The sequence below is a fragment of the Colletes latitarsis genome, chromosome 11, assembly GCF_051014445.1.
Source record: "Colletes latitarsis isolate SP2378_abdomen chromosome 11, iyColLati1, whole genome shotgun sequence".
In the NCBI taxonomy this organism is placed as follows: Eukaryota; Metazoa; Arthropoda; class Insecta; order Hymenoptera; family Colletidae; genus Colletes; species Colletes latitarsis.
In genome coordinates this window covers 15,969,413-15,995,653 of record NC_135144.1, presented here as the reverse complement: position 1 = coordinate 15,995,653, position 26,241 = coordinate 15,969,413, and the positions used below count along the sequence as shown (strand labels likewise).

The following is a 26,241-nucleotide window of genomic DNA, read 5'->3' as shown; positions in this document are numbered from 1 at the left end:
AGCGCGTGGAGTGCGGTGGTTTTTTTTGGCGCCACGCGTGGCGACCCGACGATTCGAAAATGCGAACGCCTACCGACACGACGCGGTATTCCAGTGGGAAGACCAAGGGACAACGTGTTCACGACGAGAATAGACCCCTGCCTCGTGTACAGATCCGTGCTCCGAACGTCGGGCATGCGGAAGGAGCGTCGCCGGGAGACAGTGATTGAAAGGATCCGGGAGAGCGGACGGGATCGCTTTGAATATTCGATCGTGCAGGTGAGACGCGGCTATCTTGCCAGACTTTAACGCGAATACGCGATGGACGTGGATCGGAGACGTGCCCACGCGCCGGAGCACTCTCGCGTCCGTAGAAAACACGCAGGGAGGAAAAATACGTTGGAGGCTGGGTGTGCTCGATCGGAGTGGGAGATTTTTCTCACGGTACCGCACAGGCCTCGTCGCGACGCGATCGACGCTCCAGAACCAGCCGAAATATTTAATATCGGATGCTACGCGATCGTCGCCCAGTCTATACCCATTTATCCGCGACGGTGAAACCGGTATCCCTAGCGGTAGAAGCGATTCAGATAGCTTATCTGACTAGTAGAAATTAACAGCTCCTAACCGTCCGATAAAGGCCGCTGTCGATTCGCGTCGAACGTCGCGTTGGTCCTTCGAGGCTGACGTGTGGGGTATCCTTTCTATGGTTTGCGATTCCACCGCGACAGACCGAAACGAAATCGATGTTACGCCGCGCCGGCACATTGTCGACTATAAACACGTTGTTTATATCGGTTTTACGATCGCGTAAAAACACTCGGTGATACATTTTTTACCTGTCCGGACGTTCGACGGGATCCGTCCGGTAACGCGTACGGTCGGGGTGGGGCGTACGAACACCGTCGGGGCTCGAAATTAAATCCACGTGCCGCGAGGTATACGTATTCTTACCGTTCTTCCCTCGATCGTGAAGATCGTCGAACGACAGAAAAAGTTAACCGCGTCCGAGCAACGCCATCGGCATCGAACTTGACCATGGCCTTCGGAGGCTTTGCGCGTTCGTATAATGAGATACGAGGAATGCGAGTGGCCGAGGAGAGTCACCGGCTGTACTTACGAGGACCACTTCGGACTGGTTGCCCGTAACTAGATGCTCGATACCAAACGTGCTTTAAAGGCAGTCGTCGATGTGATCGATTTCGCAGGTGAAACGCAAAGGCGCCATTAAGCTAAGTAGATTCTCCGTTAAAGTAGCCGTAAATAGCCCCGCAGCACGCCGTCGCCCGTCAATGGCTAATAAGGGGACTGATAATGCAACATTTTGTTCGCGACGTTCTACCGTAATATCGCGAGTATGGATCGCGAGAAATTCTGGGTAGACGGTATAATTGAACTACACCGAGCAACGGTGCTTTCTCCGGCTCGCGAAGCGTTAAACGTATCAACGGTCAAGCAATCGTCGCGAGGATGACGCAACCCGCGAAACCTTCCTTCGATCGACTGTCGTACAGATCCGAGCGATAACAAACGCAACAATAGCTTCCGGTCGCTGCTTATTATCAGGATTCGCGAAAATTTTTTAACAAGGCAATACTCGAGAGTTAGTTGCGAGGGGGGAGGGGTGGATTCTTCCAAATAAGCACAATAACGGACCATGAAAGCCACTCCTCGCGATTCCAGAGAAGAATCGCCTAATGCTCGCCAAAGATATTTATACAAGTTCCCCGAAAGCTATTCGGAAAGTTTTAACGACGGAAGGCGCTAATAGGCCGCGAAAGTTTTCCGCGTTTCCGCTCCCGGAACGGATGCGATGTCCGCGGTTAGCGTCGTCCCGTTGTGTGGTAATTGGGAGATTCGTTAGTTCTTTAAACGACTGCCCATTGAATCTCGTGAACTCGTTTGGCCAATGAATCGAGGGCTAGAATACTTCTTAGGAGAGGTCCAGAGGCTTGACGCCCATTTTTTGATCAGATTTCGGTCAATGATGATATTAAACTACCGGATCAAATGGTACCCGGTTTTGGACGTAGACGACTTCGATTCGGTAGCTCAATATCTATCATTGAGCAAAACCTCATCCTCCAAACCAGACCTCTCCTTGTTGGATGATTGTAACGAGTCGGCGTATCGTATTTTCAGGCAGAAAGATGTCCCAACCGCAATTAACCACCGACCTGGACGTTCCGGAAAGTCCGCAACACCCTTGCCAATGCTCCGCGATGAGTAGCATGGATTCCATGAGGGCGCAGAGGGTCGCGGAGCGGGGCGTAGGAAGTACAAGAATTTCCAACAGCCAAGAACTCCCTAGGGGTCTCGAAGCGCTTCAGAGCGCTTTCGAGCCAATAAGAAGACTCGAGAGCCCGCTGTCTCATCAAGAAAGTCAACAGATCAATTTGGAGAATACCAGGAACGTCGATATCATGGAACATCAGGCGAGCCTGTCGTCGAACCCGAGACCGATGGAGGGCCAGGGCGCGATTCTGTCGAGACACGGTCACAATCTTTCGTGCAGCCCGAGAAACTTGGATCTCTCTCGAAACTTGGCGTTCGAGGCCGCGCGAAGAGTTCAGGAATCCGGCAGCTTACAAGATAACCAGCACAGTCTAACTTCCAGCCCTAGCCCTTTGTTGGAGTCTAGTAGTTCGGCGTTGTTGGAAGCATCCGCGAAAGATCTGGACAAGCAGCTGGAGGATCACGGCGGGTTATCGCAGAAGCAAGCCGCTTCCAGCAAAGATAAACTGAAGAATATTCAGCAGGCGCTGAATCCTTATCAGCACCATCACGAGCCGACGTCGACGGAACGGAACGTCCACGGTCATTTCCACGGCGACGCCCACACGCACGTGCACAAGCACACCGACAATTTCCGAACTGGCACGAATTTGGACGTGGCCGATGGACTGATGGGATTTCAGCAACACCAGCGGCAGCACACCCATCATCACCACGGAAACGCCAAGACCACGAACGTGACCCATCATCACGGACCGGCGACCGTTCATCATCCGCACGGGCCGCAAGGAATGACGGGACACCATCATGGGAACCTGGCGCCCAGCCTGGCCAGCCACGTTCACGGAAACCCTGGTTCTCTAAGCGGTTCTAGCTCGACGTCGATGAGCCACGGGAGCCAAACTGCCGCTGGCAACCCGAGTACGCATCATCATCCAAACGCGTCCGCCACAATGGGACACAGATCGTCGCCGACGAGTCATCATCGTCTCAGCGGCGGCGCGGGCCTGAACAGTCATTATCCATCTAACTCAGGCTTCAACAGCGACCATCACGGCACCTCCAGCGCGATGAGCGGTGCCTCGTCGAATTCGAGCATGTTGAACCACGGCGGTTCGCCGACGGTTCACCGTCACGTGGTGAACGCAAACAGCAGCCTCTCGACGACCCCGTTGGCCGGCCACCATCGCGGTAGCTCGTCGGGAAGTCTGACCGGTCACTCCAGCGTGAATCATCATCACGTTAGTTCCGGAATATCATGCGAATCGTCCTCGTCGAACGCCAATACGAGGACCCATAGTCGTTTGGATCACGTCCACGACCATCATCATCATTTACAGCAAGTGCATTCGTTGCACGCCGGCCATCCCGAATCCCGACAAAGAGACAGAGCTCCCTCGAGCTTGGAGCACCATAGTCATCATCATGGACACATTCACGGTCACGGGCATCAGCACCCGCAAAACACTGATACCAAAAACTCGTCTCTCATCGGAGTGGACTCGATTCAGGTATTCCTCGACGATTACATACGATTTTGAATTTCAACGGGTATAAAATTGATTCCTAACGAAACATAGGGTTATCCAAATCGTGTGTTACATCTTTAAATGGAAATGAAACACAAACTATTTGAGCTATTTCAGGTTTTTCTATTTTAATGTAAAGTCCACTCCATAACATTAATCGTGGAACACCATGTCATTCAAATGACCGCCTCGGTCTTTTTTGACGAGCTCGACCAATTTTCTATTACACTATTACATAATTGGGGCTTTTTTGAACCCCGTAGGAAAAAGTCTAACGAAGTTAGATCGTATGATCTTGGGAACCAGTTGATGTCTCCTCCTCGAAAAATCAGGTGTCCAGGGCGATTTGTTTATGTTTAATGATGACGTGTGATGAAATATAACAAAAAACAATCAAAGCGTTTAGCAACCCCATCTGTTGAAAGACGTGACACTCAATTTGGATAACCCTATAGAAACCTGTTTGGACGAGGAAATATTATTGGAGTTAGATAATCGAACCCTTAAGTGGATTGTGGCCCTCCACAAGTTTAAACTAATATTGTATAATATATGTCAATGTAATTATTTGAAAATTTATGTAATCCTCCATTAGTTCATTATTTTTTAAATGCTTTAAAGGAAAGTTAACATAAATCAACATTAAGTAAAATAATTCAGTTGAGATCGAGAGTCCACTTAAGGGTTCATTAATTTTCAACAGTTGTCGGTCTGTTCTTCGCTAATATCCAACGTTTAGCAAAGTAATAATTTTTACGTTTAGGTGTCGACTCCCTCAAAGAGCAAATGTCAATGCCACGTGATGCAAACCGGAGGGAACAAGAGAGGGCAAGAGGGTGAAAGCGATGGCGGCGTTGAAGTGACATCGAGAACGCATCAACCCCCCGCGCTTCCTCCGCGACCACCCCCCAGACCGACCAGACGGTACGAAACGACGTCTGCCAATCAATGTAAGTTACGTTAGCTAAAATATCTTGAAAATCTAAAATCGAAGCGCCTGGGGGTAACTAATTTTTAAACTCTATCCTCCCGATCCTTCTACCTACGACGGATACAAACGCGATTAACAAAGAATCGCTGCTCGAACGTAATATCTGTCGCAATATCGAATCGATATCTCTTAAGCTTGCCAATTTGAATAGCTGATACACAGTGTCGCTTCTGTTCCGAGTGCTCTCTTTCACCCTCGCTTGATTTCCGTTTGAAACAGACATGTCGCCCGGTCGGACAGCGTTTCCTGGAGCTCGGATGAAATTAGACGACGGGGGTAGGTGGCTCGTAGCTCCACCCTTAGTCGCTTAGAGCGACGAGCATCAGGGGGCTGTCTGCAATATCAGTTGCTTGACGGGCCAAGTATGTTATCGGGCGGCGGGCACGCGTTATCGACACCGAAAAGCGCTGTTGACCGATTCTGCTCGCTTCGCGAATCAACCCCTGTAGAATTTCAACCCTCCGCCGCGTCGAGTCGCTCGAATCGTCAGGGTATATCGACCAGTCGATGCTCGCACCAACCGAGAGCAGGAGCATCGTGTCGAAAAATGCTGCGAATCGAACAACAAGCCACGATAAGTTTACGTTCTCTGGCGTTGATTCGGGCTCGTTGGTGAATAGACGTGGGCGGAATGCCGTATTCGGGCTCCATTGAAACGGATTTCTAAGCTTCGCCTTTCGGTCCTGGAATCACCACCACCACCACCACCTGTGGGACACCCCAGCGTGCGGGCCAACAGAGATCTCGTGGAGCTTGGGTTGTTGTGCTCCTTCGCATTCGTCTCGAGCTGCCTAACCGAACACGTAAGGAAAGAAACGCGTCGGACGTACGGACGAACCGCGTGGAGAAAGACGTTGCGTCGGTGCGACGTCGCGTGGCAAGGCGGTATCGAGTTCGGCCACAGTGTCTCCGTCGAACGACAAGTTTATCGAACAACGTTGCAAAAGTAAGGTGATTCGGCGATCGTTGTTACGAGATCGTGGTCCGATCAATGAGAAACTGGACGAAGAAGAGTTTGACCTTGAGAGGCGAACCCCGTCGCGGTGACACGCGATGCGCAAACGTAGACCATAAAGCGTCGAAGAGGATAGTGCGTGGCTGTAACGTCGCCTTCGATTTATCCGTTTCTGGTATAATGCAAGCTCGCGTGCGTTGCAGTCGGGATTGTTAATGCGAGGAAGGGTGAAATTCCGCGACACGCAAACACCGTCACGGTTTCCCGTTTTCGGATTCCCGACAGAGATAAACATCGACCACGTGTGTTAGTTGACAAAGACAAAAGAGTGACCGAAATCTTCCGCGCGAGGCAGTGAACTTCGACGTCGTCGGTGCGCCCGGGAACAAGGAAGATGGATGGATATCCAGTGCTTCAGATAGTGCGATGTCGACTCGGAACGGAAATGGAGATGGATAATCAGGGTTATCCGTTCACAATGGCGGCACACTCGCATTCCCACTTGCCACATCCGGCAAACCACGCGCACTTCCCGATATCGCATTATCCTCACCCCTGCGGTACGACGATTAACCCTTCTTGTTAATTTATCAATCGGTCCTCGAAACCCCATTCTGTCTCTACCACTGATCTACATATCCGTATAATCCGCTATTAGTTGTTTCATTAAGTCGCCTCCGGCGCGACAAAGTTACCCGCGATAATTAATTCTCCGCAAACACTCCGAACGTGATAATTCGAACGAGAGGGGGGTGGGTGGGGAAGGGGATAAAAACAGTACTCGCGTATTAGACATAAATCGACTCTGGCATATCGTTGAAATATTTCTCTAAGTAGAATGAAAAAATTATACGGAATATATATTTTTAAATTATAGAAACATCCACTGATAAACTTGATTTTATAAAATGCTGTATTTTAACATTACCATAACGCGACGAGTGCCTCCTCCAGCATCCGCGTTCTATTTTTGTTCGTAAAAAAAAAGATTATGTTACAGCGTCGTAGAAGGTCGCGTGATCGTGGAAAGGTTGCTGTATAAATAGGTATCGACAAGTTCCTTAATAAAACGCGTTCGATGCTGTGTCGGAGGTGGCTCGATAGAATCTCGAAGAATTCAGCTTCGCTGCGTCGCGAATCGAGTAGTTTTCGAGTTCGTAATAAGGTCAGAGACTGTGATAAAAGCAAACTCGGTACGATGAAAAGTTATTTATTAAATGACAGTAAAAAGTATGGTTGCTGTTGCCGGGGAAAATTGGAAACCCCACCGGGGTACATTTATCCTCAAAATATAGTCTGTTTGGGCGGCGATGTCTAAACACCAGTTTTCTTTACAGTAACTGTACCGGATTCAGGTAATGCAGGTGCAGTTGGGCGTTTCGGTCTTGAATTTTGGGCCGGTTGCATTCAAAGAAGTTAGCAGGTACTCCGAGGTTTTAGGTGAAACGATTTTCCGTAGGAATTTCAATAGAGTAATCGTGGGAATCTGTTACTGCAAGGTTGCGTACATTGAAACCGGAGAAAAAGGAGTTTCGAGTCATTGAGAAGAAACCCCCGCATTAGAAAGCGTTTCCTTTGACGAAGTTACGTCAAAAGAAACCAGCTTAACCGAAAGAAATAGCCGTTCAAATACGCAAGGGATCTATTTGTCAAACTCTGCCAAAATGTAAGAACAGGAAAAGTTCACGCTGGCCATTTTATTGCCGCGAAAATGGTCGTTCGACGTGAATTGTACACGACCGTGGGAGCGTTAATCCCTAGCCACTCTCGTTTCAAGAGAATTTTTCAATTCCGAGTCACCTACATATTCTTCAACAGACTTTGCTCGTCGTCAGAAAAATAATTAGATTTTTAATTACAGAAGATGATCTCTCCACTTGTTCTCTAGCCGCTCTATAGAAAGGTTCAGTATTCTTCTTTATTAATGAGAAACCTGATTAAAAAATTCAGCTCTGTCGACTCTTTCTCTCTCTTCCCTCGCCCGTCGTCGGAGAGAGAAAAATCTGCTATTGTCTTCGAGGCTACGTAGTACCGACGCTTCCATCGCTTAACATTCATCGAGGGAATTTCCAATACAGCGTAGTCGGCTGAATCGCGGACCTTTGATAACAAAAGTCAAGCCCGGACGACGAGTGAATGGGATATACCCTCTGTTACATTCTACGGGGGAAAAAATCAGCATTCGATGCTCGCGAGTGGAGGCAATCTCGCACGCTGGCGTGATTTTACACGAAAACCTCGACGTTACCGCGTTGCAAAAAAACAAGAATTATATTTTCCAACGACTAATCAAAGGTAATCGGCGACTAAGATTCGAAGAATCTCGCCCGCGGCACGTTTCTCGTTGTGGTCGGATCGAGGCTCCCGTAGTCGGATTCTCACGCGAGGACAATCATTATCCAGCGAGAGAAAGAATCAGCACGACGGGAGTAAGTCGTGCGAGACCATTTCTGAAAAGGGTCGATAACGCGTACAATGGATTCCGTTTTGCCCACCCGAAAATCGAATCTCGAAGTTATTTCGTGTTTCTCTTAGATCCTTCGAACCGATAGGACGACGAAAAGATTCGATGAATTCGGCGAGATTAGGTCCCGTTTCGAACGTAAAACCGTTGGAGATTTCTCAAAGTCCGCCCCGTTCCATTCTTTGATTCCCCACGTGCACGCGTTTCTCTGCGATCGGTGACCGATTTTTATTTTACAGGCCACACCGGCGAAGGTGGTTGTTGCAAAAAGTACGTTGTCCTTTGTTGCCTTTGTGGCGGGCTCAGCGCTGCGGTCGGTAGTCTCTTTTTGGCAGTGCACGCGGTCCTTTCAGCCCACACGGCCAGCCTAGCGCTCTTCGAGACTGTACCATCTTACATTCCTGGAATAATGGTGAGACCCGCGAGATCGGAATCTATTATCCTCCTTTAACGTTGACGTTCGAAATATAATTTCCATCGCGGGAAACGCGTTCCCAGCGAAACGCAAACAAATAATAATTTACATTCAATGCGTTTTACAGTTAATTTTAATGGGTCTGTTTACGATGCTACTTGCGAGGCGGAAGCACAGATACGGTCTCCTGGTAAGCAAACCGTGACTCGTCCGAAGATGCTGTCGCTGACAGTTTCATTGTTGAATCGTGTTCCTCGCTTTTTACAGATGAAGGTCTGCGGTTCCGTTGGTGTGGTGTGCGCGTTAGTGTGCGTGCTGGTCACCGTCACGACCACGGTGATACACATGTCTCGGTTGCAGGGTCTCCGAAAATGCGTTTACACCGTGAAAGCCAGGTACTTTTATTCCAATTAAAGTTATCGATGACAGATTTTGTTCACGATCGACGAAGAAAAATGTTTGCGTTCGCTCCGTTGCTGGCTTCGGCCTGAATATCGATTATAAAAATTTCGTCCGTAGATTCGAATTTATAGTAGACGTTATTACAAATTAGAACTACTCGGTTTTAAACTGCGTGAAAATAAAAATAGAAAAATGTCGTGAATAAAATTTGGCCGACTCTGAAACTCGACGAGACGCCTAACGATGGGATAATTATTGCTGCAGGTCGTGCACGTGTTACGGGGCACCAGAAGGAGATCCAGGAGTCCTCTTCGAGGGCACTCCTCACTGCGAGGCGGTGCACGGTGCCTTGCACGCCTGCCTGAGGGCCTTGTTCGGCGTCTCGGTCGCTGGAATCTTGGCCTGCATATTCTCCTGCATGCTGGTGTACCAGTTGTTGAGTCACGAGAAGAAGAAGATGTACTGGGAGCAGTTGGAGCTCAGATGCAGATCTCTGTACGGCCAGGGAGGCACCGTGGGACCGCCGACTGGTTCCTGCGGATGTTGCAACGACTGCGGCGGTGCTAGTCCCTGGTGGGCACAGACCCCGGGAAATCTGTACACGCCGAATCCTGACTTGGCACCGTCAAGGTACGCTAACTCAACCAAACAGACGACCACCGTATACGAGCTCCATTTATTTCCACAAAACCGAGTTCGAGTTATTTCGTTTGCAACTTGAATCGAATTTCTTTTCTCGTGCTTCACAACGACGAGAAAAACTAACTTTTTGTAAATGCTCATTGGCTATTGGAAACCTGAAGCTATCGTCGATTAATTGAACTCTCTGCGTGCATCTGGCGGCGTTGGTGGCATAAGAGCAACGCGCGTAACGACTAGAGTTACGACGTTTGCGTCGTTACGACTGTCGGTAGAACTCGACGGGCCGCGATGAACTTCATTGAGCAGTTATCGATGCAATTCAGACGTGGCGTGCACGTTTGTTCTCGACGGGAACGATACATATTCAACGGATTTCATTCACGACTGTCACGAACGTCGGTTGCAGAGCGCAATAAGCTCGTAAACAAGCTAACGATCCTCCGGTAATCCGTTAATGCATGGCATTAATTAAGCCAGAGTTCGACGCGCTCTTTGTGACTCGCTTTTCGTTCAAAGTCGATGGCGAACATCGCGATATTTCGCACGATAAAAACGTATGACTGACGTTTCAAGCGGATCGAAAAATAAGTAAAAACTGATTTTATGCACCAAGTGTACGTGGTAATAAACGAAGGATTAGGGATACGAGAATAACGAAGGAAGTTTATACAAACGCGTGTCTCGTTTGACTTGGTCCTCGAGTTACAGCCACTTTTACAATGCAATTACTTATAAAACGGATACTCTCGGTTAAAATAGAAACCTACGGACGACAAAGAGTTTCTCAATCTTTCGAATATTCTGAGCATTTTTTGATTTGTAGTAAACAAGTATCCAAAACTTACTCGTCTGCTAGGAATTCGTTCGTTCAAGAATTATCTGACTACTTGATTGAAATAGAACGTCATCTAATAGAACTCGTTCCAATAACTCACACGATTGATTATTAAAGAAATTACGTAAGATTGAACTATTATCCAACAATGTACGTAATCGGTTTAGTAGAATCAATTACAATATCTGAGCTTGTAATTAAATAAATAAACGAGTATAACTCGAGAACATGGTCAAATAGAGAACTTTGTTCATTGTTTCTGATTCCTATAAAGTCAGAATCGATAACACTTTGAGAAAACTAAAACATTAATATTTTCTTATTTTATAAATGTAAATTCCATATTTATTAATTCTAAGTAATACGAGTAATATACGCATGCATAACAAGGACGTCGAATAATCCGAAAATCGAAAAAAAACGAGATTTGATTAATGGTTCCGTTTAATCTTGCAGAAGATGGCGACTGCCGTGGTCTAGATCCAGAGGACCAGCCCCGAGTCCCGATTCGAATTACGGGTTTCACACTCAAGCCAGACAGACGGAGGCCAACGCCGAGAACACGAACGGTCCTTACAGCGTCCTGAATTCGCAATCGAGCGGACCTTACTCGGTTTTAAACGCGCAAACGGGCCCGTACACGCCCAGCACGGCCTCGTACAGCGTTCTGGAAGCACCGGTGCCCCTGTGGGGCCCTCCGCCGCCTTACAGCGATCCGAACAGTCCGGCCAGAAGACCCCAAGTAGCCGAACAGAGGCCTAGAATCGCGAAGCGAATAGAAAATTTCGAGAACAACGAAGGTAAAGCTCTGCCGCGGTTACACGCGCGTCAAATGCAAGCCGCGTTGCAACAAGAAAACGTGTTCTCGGAAGCCGAACGTTATCGTTACAGATCACAGATCGAGGTCCGCGAAACGCCCCTCGGATAATTACGAGAACGCCGAGGAAATATCGAACAGCACCGACCCGGAGGGTGGAAACGAAGGCACGATGAAAGGCAGAAGGATCAGGAAACCGTTGAAAGGGGTGGAAAACGGAGCGTTTCAACAAGAAGCGAACCCTGGACCGAAGCAATCGGAAAGTGAATTGTATTTCGGCGACGTGTCGTCGTGTTGCGGGCCCGAGAGCAGTTTCTACGACCTGGCCGTGGAGAAAGAAGGTAGTGGTACACCCAATGGCGAAAACAGTTTCGTAGGAAAAATATTGTACGGTCGATCGTGGTCGATTAATCGACTGAATTTTCACAGGCGCGGAACATTCAGAGGGCGTGGACTACTTGGCGGCCCGTTTAGGCAAACGACAACTGTCGAAACGGTCCAGACTGCCTCTTCCGTTGCCATCGGACAACGGCGACATACCGTCCGACAATTACGCGAACAGCGACGAACCGCGAAACGCCAGAGGCCCGTTCCTGGCGCCCGACGCGCAGTACGAAGTGATCCAACAAGGTCGATACTCTTATTATCCGGCCAAGGACGACGAACAGCTTCAAGAGGGTCCGGCCGCTTCCGGTTACTTCAGAGAGGAGGAGACTGACAGAGGAAGAGAGAGAGATTATCGGGATTACAGAAGCAGTCAGGAAGAAGAAACGCCCCAGTGTTGTCTGAGTGATTCGACAACGTTAGACTCGGGATGGCAAAGCGGCGAACAACAGCAATCCGACGACAATGTTCGACCGGTGAACGTGTAACCTTGTCGTTAAATTTCGTTAGAGATCGTTCGTAGATAAACGACGATGCGATATAATTTTCTATAGAGGCAGAACCTTGACTCGCAGTACAACTCGTCCTTCGATTCACGAGACAAGGATCACCGGAATGTCCGCTTAGTCTTTCATTGTATTTCTTGGAAGTCTCGTTTCAAGTCCGGAACACAGATCCACGAACTATCGCGAGCTAGATAGAGAAAAGTGTCCACGTAGAATACAAAGATGGTGATAAGTGGAAATGTAAGATTACCGTATCCGTAATATCGAATTTCAAGCGATGTGATTTGTTGTGGTACAGTTTAGTTTAAGACACGTAAAACCTTAATCGTTAGAGCGTAAGGAAAACGATGACGAATCGATCGGGTTACCACACGATCGACGCATTATTAGAAGTCTGAAAGGGATTACGCGAGATATCCTATTGTGCTCGCGCGAAAAGAAGGCTACGATGCGATGACATCCCCACTCCGGTACCTGTTCGCTACCATTATTGGTCAGACATCGGCCAATAGCAAGGAGCGTAGTAGACAGGTACCAGAGTGGGGATGTGAACGCAGAGTAGCCTTCTTTTCGCGCGAACACAGTACGTAGCCATGTATTTTTGTTAATTAAACGATGTCTCGCCCGTGTTGTCCATAACATTAACCGTTAGTGTATGCCGAAGAGAAGTCGTACGCGGAGAAACGATTAGTTTCATAGGTGAAGCGCCAAAGGAAAGATCTCTGGCGACGACGGAGACGCTGCTGTCTCGAAGAAAAATAAACCTTTCCTTTGGCGATTCGTTAGAAACGTCCATGTACAAAAGTGTGCTTTACTCTTGCCAATACCTAGCTAGATGTCAGCTCGATTTCGCACTTAGACGCTAATCGTTGCAAAAAATGAAACGTTTACCATTAAGAGTTATGTTCTTGATTCGCGCGCATCGATAGGTTTCGTTGTGTTTAGTAAACGCTCGGTCACTGCCACTCGACATTTATTCTCCGCCTCGCACAATCGAATAGAACGTCAGGCGCGCTCGTGACTTGTAGCCATTTAGAGAATTAACGAAACGCATTCGCGCGCCTGAAATTCGCCAATTCGCCCGCGTTCTCGATTTTCGAATTCGTATTTTTATCCACCGCGATAATTCACCGATAGTAGTGGCCAGGCTGTCGTTATTCGTGCTTGTTGAGAAATTCCTTGTTGGAATCGTGTTCGTGGTATGTGTTAGCTTCGTTGAGCTTTTTGCGTTGTAGGGCCGCACACAATCCAGGTGGACCAAGGAACGATATTAGAAATAGATCGATCTTACTCGATCGACGCGACAGATAAAGAAAAAAAGTACCGTCTATTGCCGTAGTCAACCGTTCGTATACACAGAAACACACGTGCACGTACACACAAAGCAAATACATATTTTCTAATCGTGGTTCAAGAGTGAAAGAGGCAAGGCCAGCTTAGGGGAGTAGTTTAACGTTGTTTACTCGATAAAGTGTACCTTAAGAGCGATCTACGTAGCAAGTCGAACGATGTAACTGACAATTAATAAGAATAAAGCTTCGTTTTGTAAAGAAATCACTTTGATTCTTTCGAGCGTAACAAATTCGAAAAGGGCACTCTTTTTGCCCAACCAAATCGAACAGTGTCGTTCGTAAATAAAACACCGAACGACTAAATTTCTTAAAGAGAAAAAACTTGAAATCGTAATTGAAATCGAACTTATTAAAAAATCAGTGGACCTTGTTGAACCGTTGCTTGGTTAAAGATATGGATATAGCAGAAATGACAGCTAATTGTTCTTCGGTCAACGATTATATCGTGCCCGATATGTCACTGAAACACGCCCAGGTAAGCATTTAACGAGGAATGTAAGATCTATAGCAGCTGTCGCTATTGTCAGCAATTTTCTTGGTAAACTCCCGCGCTCTCTGCGTTGGCCAATATCAGATTATGGGATTTCGCAACAGGCGGCACGATCGTTGAACTTTCGCAACACGTATGCGCGCGTACGAGAGGCAAAAGCCATTGTACGTAACATTAGTTTCACGTAATCTGGATCGATCGGTAACCGGCTGAATAAAAAACGAGACTATCGTATTCTTTCGTATTTCTATCCAAGTTCGAGCACTCGCAACAATGAATGAGCACGAACGAGTAATATCTTGATCGATGCCAACGTTCCGACTTCCGAAGAACAGGGAATAGAATCGGTCACGGACGTCGAGTTCGTTTAGAAACTTTTCTTTTATAAGCTCGTAATTGCCGACTAATTGACGGAAACAACCGAATTTACACGACTGTCGATCGAGCGGACCGAAACGCGTCGGACCTAATAGAGTTCGAAACAACTCGATGCTGTTAGCCGAAGCGTTTTAATTAACAGTGGCGAGGGAACGTAGCGACCGAACATAATAAATTGTAATTAAGTGTTTTCCAGGATCGTGTCGCGGGTGATACGATCTCGTGGAACGAAGACTCGTTATAAATAACTGTCGTTCTTTAACTGTATCCAAGTGCGCGTCTGAATCGACTACAACGGCTGTGTTGCAAACGCAGTGAGACTTTGCGAGACGAGACTTGGCTGTTTAAACACAAATTATTATTATACTTACGGTACGCTCGACAGTACGTTTCTATCGCTCGTGACGAACTCGTGGACGAAAGAAATTAGCGGCAAGTGTTGCATGGAAGTTTATTACTTTCGTTGCGTAACGCGATTATCAATGACCTTACAATCGTGGAATTAGCAATTTTACTGTATTCATCGGACTGAGGATTTTACACATTGACGGTATATGCAAAGATTTAATATTCTTATATTCATTTATAAAATACAGTTGAACTCGTTTATGACATTATTTATTTAGTATAACGTAAAATAATATGAAACGCTGTTTAGCAATTTTTTAAACTATTATACGTTCGTGTCGAATATTTTCTTCGTCTTTTATATCTTCTTATCGAGCTACTGAAAATTAAAAAGAATAGAAGTTCGTTCCCAAGTTCAACTTCTTCCCACGTTTTCTATGCACGTTCGACATTAGCATATGCCAGAAACGCATAAAATAGTCTAGTCTAACGTTTCATCCATCATCTATGATATTATCGTGGGTATTGAGATCGAAGATAGCGTGGAAATTAAAGCACTGGAAAGTATTTCCCGATTATGTTTCCTAATAAACAAAACTATCTATACTAAACACCAAGGTACACTGTTCCTCGTTGTCTCTCGGTCACACGCGTCTCAGGAACAGGATCCTTCGACGATCCTGTGCGCCGCTTGGTTCGCCAAGAATCTCTCGACTCTTTCCCTGAACTCTCTGCTGGACTCTGGCAAGGGTAGTCCCGGTCCAGAGATCCTATGACCGTGCAACGCGTTTAAATTCTGCAAGTTTTCCGACAGTCGTCGATCGTGATCCAATATGTCCGGCCTCGGTGCCGGTGGCTTCCTTTTCCCCGACGCTGCCGCCTCCATATTCGAGTTTCCGGTCGCGCAGTTCGCGTATCCCGATTCCGGTAATCGATTCATCATCCCGCGTAATGCAATCCTCGCGCTGAGGGCCGACCAGAACGCCTCCAAAAGCGACGCCACCAATACGTTAACCGTGAGTAAAATTTTCGCGTGAGACGCGTCGTGGTAATTCTTTTGCCAGAACGACATCACTCTGTTCTTGATCGTCTCCAATGTGTCCTCCGTAACGATGTTCGATTCCTGTTGTCGAAGGGAACCGTCGTCTCCCGGATCGTAATTGACCAGCGTCTCGTTATCGTTCTCAGGATCAACCTCCCCGTAGTTTCCCACCGAGGTCCTTAAAATGTATCCGGATATGTTGGACATATTGTCGATTATAATTCCAGGCGTAGGGGCGTTGAAATTAATATTCATGCTGGGAACGAGATCGTGAACCTTGCTCGCGTCGAAGGTCTCGTTGGTCGCGGTGTCGTTGTCCGGTTGCCCGTCCAGGTGTGGAGGGCCTCGTGGCTGCTCGAGTATCTTCTCCAGCGACCACAAGGATCCTCCCGCGTTGTCCGCCGCGGCCGCGATGTCGAACATCGTGGCGACGAAGCATAGGACCGCCGCCACCAGAGAGAACAGGCTCCCGTAGAAGAAAATCGCGATGTTTCGATCGATGTACCAACGTCGCCAGGCGAGCAGTCCCGTCACGAACGGGACCAAACACGCGATCGACAAGATCGGGCCTTGAAGAGACAGGGCGAGGCTTCCCAGGAGAAGGGAGAGCGCGCCCAAACCAAAATGGACAAAGGACAAACCACCGACGGTGGACGCCGAGTAACGACGCTCCGACGGGTACAGGGAAGACAGAGCCGGCTTCGTTTTCACCTTTATCACGTACACGTTCTCCATCATTGTTCTATCGTCGAGTCGTAAGGTTAATTGGGACGGGAATAGAAACTGTTGAACACGCCTGGCTCGCGACAATGCATCCTCGATACCATTAAATTTCCCAGACGAGCGTGCGCGATCGAGGCATCCTGGATCCCTCCGAACGGAAATTGCTCGCCGCTTCCTGTCGTTTCGGAATAAAATGCACTTGACCGTGAACGAAACGTACCGGGTGACACGAAGGAGAGAAAACCCGAAGAGTCGTGGTGCGTCCGTCGCGGCGGATCGGGACTGGTTTCGCTGCCCACGATAAGTCCTCCGGTCGCGTTAATCCAGAAAAAGATTCGAATAATTTCCGGGTTGGCAGAAGGGAGCAGACGTCCAATTATGCTAACCGCTTCGGCTTAATTGAAATCTTCGTCCCTCCGTCGCGTGGATTTCTTCGTGACTCTCGCGGCGAGCGCTGCGATTACGGTTGTGCAATTCGCTCGTAACAATGGAACGAGGACGAAAACCGAGAGAGGAAGAAGAGCTACACCGGCTGTATCCAATGAGCGTGAACGCGGAACGGTGAATAGATTCAACGAAACGACGCGTCGTCGTTGCTTCAGCCTCTTTTTTTTTTCTTTCCTCTCCTCTTCCTTCGCGGCAGATATTATGCAACGACCGATTGCGAAGCGATGCAATTATCTCGCTGCACGCGTGCGTCGGTGCTCGAGTTTTCTCAGACGGTGTTTTCACCCGATTTCTTGCCCTCTGGCGCGAACCGTTCTCCTTGTTTTCGAACTCTTGGGAAATCACCGATCCGGTTGTCCGCCGACGAAAGCTGCCTCGTCGATAAATCAATTGTTCCTGATCAATCTTGCGTCCAACAAGCTCGGACACGGATTGCTAGCGGTCGAAAGAAGACATTCGCCAGCACCACGCGCTCCGTTATTAGCACTGTTAAGATTATCGAAGGACACACCGGGTAACTAGGTTACGCGAACGTTCCTTAGCACTTTGTCCATTACAATTGTTACGACAGACTCCTCTCAAACGATCGTCTGCCGTTGCATAAACGGTCTCCTTTCGACGTCGCTTCGCCAGAGTTCAACGAAGTACGCATCTTTCGTTTCCCAAGCTTCGAATCTGAAATCGTAGACAAATTGGACAGTTCGCTGGTGAAAATTCCTAGTCGATTCTGATTCACAGCTGATTTGCAAAGACAGAGGATTATCCGCGAGAGACACTCCAGCGGAGACTGAGCTGCACACGAAGACTAGTTCGGGTTGAAATTGCTATGAGATCCTGAACGGGCCTCCCACGCGGTCGGTTTCCAGTGAAAGGGACAACAGACAGCGACGGATAGATGAACCTTCGCGTGATTTTAAGCGTTCGTCGCGCCATTTTCCGCAGCCGCGAAACGATGTCACATTTCGGTGCGGAAAAAAGCAGCAAGTTCATTTTATTATTCGTTTATATATACATGTATATCTTGAAGAGGTAAAGCATTTTATTTATTTTATTTTGCTTAAAGTTGCATTAACAGCTAAAGACCATCGACAACTTACGTATTCTTATTTTAAATCATGTTATATAGATTAATGTTCTATAAAAAACCGATTCGTGGATTCAGTAAATCATAAAATCCATTTTTTTTAATATTAAAAGTGGACGTAGAATATGTGCGTCCAATGTTGTCTCTAAATAACCGAGGGTGTTGATTTCTTTTCGGATTTCACACAGCCTTCTAAACTGGCTATTTATAGATTATGCAAATTAGAAAAACATTTCTGTCGCGTTCTTTCTAATCATAGATACTAATGGAGATACTCTCTTTAAGTAAATAAGTAAAAAAATAAACATATAAATAATAATAGTATCGTTACACCATAGAAAAATTGAACAGACGTTTAGATTCATGTTTCATAAAACATCAGCTGATGAAATTCTTTATCAGTTTTAGCATTCATGATCATTTATCAAGGTTTGTGAAATTGCCCGATCATAGGCGAAACTTGTTGATAGATATTATGGATACTGAACGCAAATATTTTCCTATAATCCTAATCTGACTCGAGGAGTGCAAACGAATCTCAGAATCCTCACGAAGGATCACGCTAACCTTTATTCTTCACGGTAGAAACACGTAGGCTCGGCACTCGACCTTTTCACTAAGCTGTTGCTAAACAATAATACAAAGGTGAGTTTACCACCGATTTTCTCTCCGGCAAAGGGTCCGGGCACAAAGGAACTATGGCTTCCTATTATGCATGGCTGTGACTTACAAGTCGATTCCTAACAACGCGCAGAGTAATTAAGGTATATACCCAGCCGGTCTGTATCGACAGACCAATTAAAATGAGAATTAATATAGTTTGTTACGGTTCATGAACCGTTGGTTACGTCAATTATACATCATAAAACCAGACTTTGACCGTACAACGGACAAAATATCGGACTTGTTTTATACCCAAATTGGACTATTCCATACGTAATAGCAGTAATCTAGGCACAACTACAATTTAAGTTCTTCAAAGTGAGGCATACTCGTAAACAATCTAGTAAGAAAGGTAGGACAAATTGCAATTTAATTCAAACGACGAACAACGTCTATGTATTCGAATCTATCGGAAATATTTTAACTTTATCGGGTGCAGTAAAAAAGGAAAATGAGATTATACAAACGGCGGAGGATGAATTAATAAATGGGAAATATAGATTTTTGGTCGGAAAAATTGATGTATTTATCTACTAAAAATTAAAGACTCGAGACAACCCTATACGAAGAACTAATTTCAATAATTCTATTAATAAAAGCATTCTTAATTTGCTTGTACAAAAGCTGCTCACAATGCGATTTTCGAGCAACAGCTTTCGCGCACAATTTTATTCGACCTCCCGTGCTGATCTGTGCAAATAATTGAACGATTCAGATACCGTGGTCCTGCTCGAACATCAAACTGACAATGGGAAAAGGTTCGATGACTCATGTGGCCAGGAGCTCAAACGACCAAGAGTTCAATCGTCCAACAAAAGAGGAACGGAGCAACACGCGTTTCGGCGCGTGTCGCGTGAATGACTACGCACGTGCGCGTCCGTGTTTTCCGAATCTCGAACTTCGAAGGCAACATCGAGAGCGGTCGTTTCTCGTTTTTACGATACGCGCGGTCGAACAAACAAAAAGACAACTTGCTCGCCGCAGGAAAAAAGGAAAGTGGACTTTCTCGGTGTCCGGACAAAAATTCTATCGTCGATAAATCGGTCGAGCAGAAAATCTGTGCTACACTTGTCTGGAAATTAAGAGCTATTCCACGAACGATAACGCCAAACCGCCGTTTAATGGCGAGCGACTAGAAAATCGTTAAAAATAAATCTAGTTTTTCTCGTTTACCTAAACGAAGCCATACGTTAACGACAACAGCGAGAAGAAAATATCGTTTCGCAGGCACATTATTTCTGACCTGAATCGCCATTTTCACCGCGACGCTTTCCTTCCTGACATTTTTTGCAACCGAGCGTCTCGCGTTTCGTGAAAAAGAACAAAATTCATTCGGTTTACTCGAACTCGAAACCAGTCTAACGCCGACACGATTAATCGTTTAGAGCGTACCGGTGTTTTAAAGTATCCGCGAGAGATTTTGTTTTCCCAACATCTCTCTGCCGGGCTAGTCGCCATTTTCCGCGTTCGGGCGTTTTAACGTGCCGGGTTCTTCCCCGTTCGTCGAAATGGCTTTTCGGCCGTTAACGCGGTACGAACGAGCCGACAGTGTATTTGGTGCACGAAGAGTGAAAGATAAAGAGCGTGTTTGTGATCGAAATGCGTTTGTGTTGGAGCAGCTGTTACGATCGGGGCACGCGTCCCAACGGTCGCAGCAGCTGCCCAGAAAATTATCTACAGTGCCCTCGACTGGAGTTCTTTTACAGCACACACGCGTACGAACGACTACGCTTCCGCGGCGTAACGTTTGCAACAAATATAGTTCTAACTTGGTAGCTACGGAGAAAAGCTGCAAAGTAATTCCATACATTTTCAACTGTTCGAGCGAGGTACGTTTAATAAAAAAAGAAATGAGTAAAATTGATTTTTAAAATACACAGAATACGACGGTCTTTGCGTTACTCAAAGACAAAAGCTACAGGTTTCGTTTCGTTCGGTGAGACATAATTTCTATTCGATTATAAAAATGGTAGTCATCCGATAAATTCGACGGAAGAGAAAGGAACGCGCAATTATTTAAATTATGTAAATTAATATCGAGTGGGATTTAAATTTTAAATGTCGCGAGGGGAATACAGCAAAGGCAGTCGTGCAAATTCCATAACACACTATCGAGGGTAGTAGTAACATAGAAAACGTTGGAAAGAACGTATTGTAAGAGACGGAGCCCCCATCCTGCGACAGGGCACCAGGCCCGTATTATACGAACCCTCTGACAACCCCTCAGGTAGTGGAGTCCACGTACACACGCTCGCTGGAAACGCGCGGAGAAACGCCCTTCGTGCATCTGCTCCTAAGGGAACTCGTGCGGCAGTTTGTTGGAGGCAACCGTAGTGCACGGACCGAAAGCAATTCCAGCACTGGACTTTGCTCCGACGAACTCGCGAACGTTGCAAGTAAAATATCTGACGCCACGGTGATACGGAATCTAGAAACCGCGGGAAGCCTGCTGAGAAAATCTACGAATTTTCCGGAAACATTTCGAATACGCGACGAGGAATTTTTAGAAGGAAATTCGAGACACTTCGATATCGTTATCTTGACGAAGGATCCCGCAGCCCCCGTGGAAAGTCCCCGAAAAGGAAGAATTTGAACGGGCACGGAGGAAAATAAAAGTCGAATAAAATGTACAGGGATCACCAGCACACCGAGACAAGAGTCATTTCAGGGCCCGTGCAGACGGTGACGTTCTCCTTGGAAACTTGGTCGGCTACATCCTACATCAGCGATACGTTCGTGATCCTCGTGAATCGATCTTGAGGACCGTAACGTTCTCGCGGCTCGTGCCCTGAGCGATGGACGCTGGAAGAAACATTAAACGCGCGTGACGAACGTCGTGCGCGCCTTAATAGAGTCATCCATTTACGTCGAGTGCCGCGCGCGGACTATCAAGATATTGTGCCTGGTGCCTAGTGGTAACCGTACGCGGCGTAAAAACGTCTCGTTTTAAAGACATTAATCAAGCTTGAACGCGTTACGGCGATACGAAACGATAAAGGAAAAAGAAGATGGCTGAGACGTCCCAGCCGGCGCCGGTGCACTGCTACACCAATCCCTCGTTCTGTCGACAATCGGAATACATTCCGGACGATCGAACCGGCGACCTGCCGCCGCCGCCGCAGTTTCAAACTAACGACGAATTACCTCCGCCCCCGCCGTCCCCGCCGCCGTTGCAATTGCAATTGCAGTGCAACGGGGGCCAAAGTAACCTCGCGTTTCAAGGTCCGATCGAGGGCGGCGTAGTCGAGAACGGCGAGATCCGAGACAGATATTGCTACCTGGACGAGAACAGAGGCACCGCGCATCGAAGGTATGGAAGCCTTCCGGTGGATGAACGCGCCGCGATCTACAATCGAAGTTCAAGGTACGAGTACATACAGGACGAGCAGAGGAACCAGATACAGAGGAAGGGCTCCTCGAGGTACGAGTTCATTCCGCGCCAGCAGGTGCAACAACGTTCCGCAACGGCGGTCAACCAAGACGACGGCCGGGAGCCGCAGATGCAAACATGCCGGAACAACGCTGGAAGATACGCCGTGATACCGGGTGATCAGGATTACCACGACGAGGAAACCGCTTGGAACGCCGTGAAACACGTCTCCCCGGTAAGGAGACACATCAACACGCCACAGGGTAGGTGAACGATATTGCCGATAAAGGGTTGAAATTTATTCGAGGCGCGTTTTCGAATCGTAAAATGCAGCTTTCTTTACCTTGGTAACTTGGTCGTTTGTAATACTACGCTGTTTTTCTTGGGATTGTGATGTTAAGCGATAGCGTGTTACCAGGTCGTTATAGCAGAGTGCCACTGCAAGAAGAGGACCCACCAGACCTTCCGGAACGAAACTTCCACGAGTTCGCGATTTCGGCGAGAAACAATTTGGCCACGCAGAAGCTGCACGAAATATTGACCACACCGAGGAAGCCGCGTTCCAGGTCTGAGGAGAGGACCCTGTCTCCAAAGAGACAGCAGTCCTTCAATCAAACCGGTACGCCACAAAGAAACGTACTCACGCCAGGTGGCTCTCCAACCGGTACATATATTTTTTGGCAAACATTCGTTTCGAGCAACTGCGTCTCAGATAGTTCTTATGCTTAATCTGAATCGTATTTTAGAATACAAGCTACGACTCTTTTTTAAGCGAAGGATATAACTTTTTTGGTTGATACGATGGCGCAAACGCGATACGTGCTTGCAGCTGTTTTTTAAACGCAACCATGCATGTTTCTTTTGTCTTGTTCGCGATTGATTTGAGTCTTGGAGTAAGCTTGTTTCCAAATTTTGCTTATCAACTGTGCCACATGGAAACACGGAAATTGCAGTATATGGGGTAGACCGATGACGATTGTAACGATTGAACTTTAAACAAAACGGAATTTTTTTTCTCAAAAATGCGTAGGATTTCGGGGTTATATCTATTCACCAAAAATGACTGTAATTAACTCCCACAATCGAAAATAATTTTTCCAGAACGATTTGTAATTTTTTTTATTGCTGAGAAATTTGCCCACCTACTCGAATTTTTTTCTCGAAAGTGCGTAGGAATTCGGGGGTATGCTTATAGACCAAAAATGATTGTAATTGACCCCTGCAACCGAAAATAATTTTTTTAGAATTAATTAAAAATTTTTTTTTTCGTCGAAAAATTTAGGCACCTACCCCCTGTCGATTTTTCTTAAATATTCGTTTTTCATTTTTAGTAATTTTGTTTGACACCCTACAGAAAAGTTGCCTAATACTTTTTTGTAGGTACCCATGAACTCTACTTCAGAAAAAAGTTTCATTGAAATATATTCACAATTGTAGGAGTTATGGCTGTTTGAAAATTGGACCAATTTTATGGGGTTTTTCTCATTTTGCGGGGTCAAGGACCAACTTTTCGAATATTTTTACGATGTGTACATATTCTCCATCAAAATACGCGTAGTTTGCTTTTTTAAACATTAAAATCGTCCAATCCGTTCAGAAGTTATGACGTTTTAAAGATTCGCATGAAAATTCCGGCAGACATTTCTGGCCAGAAATTATATTTATGGTAAGGAATTTTTTTCTCGAAACTGAGTAGGATTTCGGGGGTATGTCTATTCACCAAAAATGGTTGTAATTATCCCCCCTAACTGAAAATAATTTTTTTAAAACGATTTGATATTTTTTTTTTTTCGTCACAAAAGGCACCTACTCGAAACGTTAAACGTTAATAACTTTTTAACGAAGCCTCGATCCACTAATTGATATTCCTTAATTTTCGTCTTATTTTAGCCTCTAGAATCTCCCATTTTCCCCAAAGGTGGCCGAACACCCTGTACATTTTAAGATATTTACAATGTTATAACCATCATCGATCTACCCTATTATTTAAAACTCATGACGGTGTTAGATAAAAATTGATGTTAATATGTGCGGAAATTCAGGTCGAGCGTTCAGTCCTAAACGCACCACGCCTCAAGGAACGCCGCCGAGTCGGGCGTTCTCTCCGACCAGGCCGCAAACCTCCACCCCCAACAAAGAATCGTCGGCCCGGAGGTGTTTACCGCTGCTGGAGAACTCATCCCGACAACAGGACGTCTGTCCAGCTAGCAACTGCGGGAGACTCCGTTACGTCGGCACAGCTCCGGTCGACCTTGTGTCAATGGGTCACGGCGAACCCCCACCTCGTTACGCATACATGGAAAACGGACCAGAATCTCTGCCGATGGTGTCCGGTTCACCGAGGTATCAAGTAATACCCGCGGGACAGAAAAGGAACGGCTACCAAAGCGTAGAAAGTGCGTTCATCGCTAGGACTGCAGTGGTGAGTAAAGAAACTCTTTCAGGGTAACGTTCGTCGCAACGCGGTGACGAAACAATACCAGAAATGAAGATGTCGTACCGCTGATCTAACCGTGTTCGCTCGTTTGAACAGGTTCCGCCGTTGTCGCCGCCGCACAGCGATGCAAACACGACGTTGGCCAGCGGTTTGGAGAAGAATGAAAGGAGAAACGCGCCGCTTTTGCTGATCCTCGTTGGTATCCTGACCTGCGGCTTGGCATTATATTTGTCTTGGACCCAAGGAAGACGGTAGTTATCTTCCCGTAAATATAAAACAAAATTTCGTTTGTGAAATTGTTTTATTTTGCCATTATGGTAACTTCAATCTTGGCAAAGAGAATGCAGGATCTTCGGGTCATCGACCTCATTGAGATTTTGATCACTGATAGATCTTGTTACGTATTGAACGTTTTCCTTCGTCAAATTGGAGATTTGTGATTTGTGATAAAGTGTTGTAGAAATGAAATTTCAGTACGTCGTTCTAATTCAATTTGTTTGTAGGTACTATTACGACAGCGCAACAGGTTGTGGAGCCTGTTGCACGTTGGCGGGAGCTTGCAGGACGTTGAGAAGAACGTGGACCGGACTTGGCCTCGCGGGACTCTCAGCATTGAGTTGTGCAGGACTTTTCTTACTGGCTGCCAAATCGCCTAAAGCCGGGACCCCGTTACACGACGTCACTGCTGGCGCTTTGTGCGGCGTTTCTCTGTTGGGTGCTGTCCTAGCGTTGTTGGCGCTTCTAGCACCGAGATGCAATTTGGGACGACACCGGAGGGTGCACTCTTGGATACCTCGTCTTTCGCCTTGACTTTCGACTCTCCGACTGTCGCGCGTGTTCCCGAAAACGGAACGCAAAATTAACTCTGAACGACCGTCGTTAGAATTCTTTTCTACGCGGAAACGAGCTGTCGAGAAAGCGTTCGCCTTAATGCGGTTTCGAAACCAGCAAAATTCGAAATCCTAGTCTGCCGTTTTATTCTCGAAAGTATAAAATATACAGTGTTTTTTTTTTTATCTTGAACACTAGTGATATATCTGTTATTCTCGATGATACAGAAAAACGTGTAAGAGAAAAGTTGCACGGTTTTTTTACCAAATTTTTTTCAAGATGCCTTCATTGTAGCTGAAACGAATTTATCCGTGTAATAAAATTTAAAATAAAAATGTTCGTCTCGCGGAACTATGCAGCTTTTCCGATGCACATTTATTTATATTGTTGGAAATGACAGAAATATTGCGCGCGCTCAAGATAAAAAGAACGTCATGTATCATAGAAATGTATACAAACGAGAAACGATGTGAACACGATTACTTTACGCGAGTCAGCGGCATTTGCATGTAAGACTTTCACGACGAAGCCAAATAAATTTCTAATATGTGTTCGATAAGTAATAAAATATATGAAAACGTACGAAAATACGTACTTATAATAGATACCTAAGCACGAGATATTGTTTTTTTAAGAAGAATAATTTTGTAAGAGCTTGTACATTTTGAAATGAATAAAAAAAATTTGTGTCAAGTAATGATATGAATATATGTATATACCGATTAAAAGAAAAATCCCATTTCACTGTAATCGTTAACATAACAGGTTTCGATAAAAGTATATGCAATCGATGATAATTAATATACTTAGAATTTATTTTCGTTGCGTGCTTTATGTCTAAAAATATCAATTCTATCTTTTCAATGCTTTGACATTACGATAGCTATTGGATTAAAATAAATGTTTCAATGCAATGTCCAGA

At 46.2% G+C, this 26,241-nt stretch overlaps 3 protein-coding genes across 4 annotated transcripts; 2 read left to right on the top strand and 1 right to left on the bottom strand.

Annotated features, from left to right (window-relative positions):
* The first annotated feature begins 202 nt into the window (after positions 1–202).
* On the top strand, positions 203–13,708 carry LOC143347682 (uncharacterized). Its single transcript, XM_076777085.1, has 10 exons — positions 203–258; positions 2,122–3,725; positions 4,507–4,693; positions 8,393–8,565; positions 8,696–8,758; positions 8,836–8,963; positions 9,235–9,600; positions 10,904–11,247; positions 11,339–11,605; positions 11,694–13,708. Exons 2-10 carry the CDS (start codon positions 2,130–2,132, stop codon positions 12,134–12,136), a joined length of 3,567 nt encoding a protein of 1,188 aa, XP_076633200.1. The 5' UTR covers positions 203–258; positions 2,122–2,129; the 3' UTR covers positions 12,137–13,708.
* Positions 13,709–14,975: 1,267 nt separating this feature from the next.
* LOC143347683 (uncharacterized) lies at positions 14,976–17,966 on the bottom strand. Its single transcript, XM_076777086.1, has one exon. It carries the CDS (start codon positions 16,500–16,502, stop codon positions 15,378–15,380), a length of 1,125 nt encoding a protein of 374 aa, XP_076633201.1. The 5' UTR covers positions 16,503–17,966; the 3' UTR covers positions 14,976–15,377.
* Positions 17,967–21,197: 3,231 nt separating this feature from the next.
* LOC143347600 (uncharacterized) lies at positions 21,198–25,468 on the top strand. Of its 2 annotated transcripts, none has more exons than XM_076776909.1 (5): positions 21,198–22,314; positions 22,470–22,715; positions 24,094–24,473; positions 24,585–24,739; positions 24,992–25,468. In XM_076776909.1, exons 1-5 carry the CDS (start codon positions 21,690–21,692, stop codon positions 25,296–25,298), a joined length of 1,713 nt encoding a protein of 570 aa, XP_076633024.1. In that variant the 5' UTR covers positions 21,198–21,689; the 3' UTR covers positions 25,299–25,468. The 2 variants fall into 2 exon arrangements, with proteins under 2 accessions (XP_076633024.1, XP_076633025.1); XM_076776910.1 differs by having other exon boundaries at positions 24,585–24,753; positions 24,992–25,099.
* Positions 25,469–26,241: the final 773 nt, after the last annotated feature.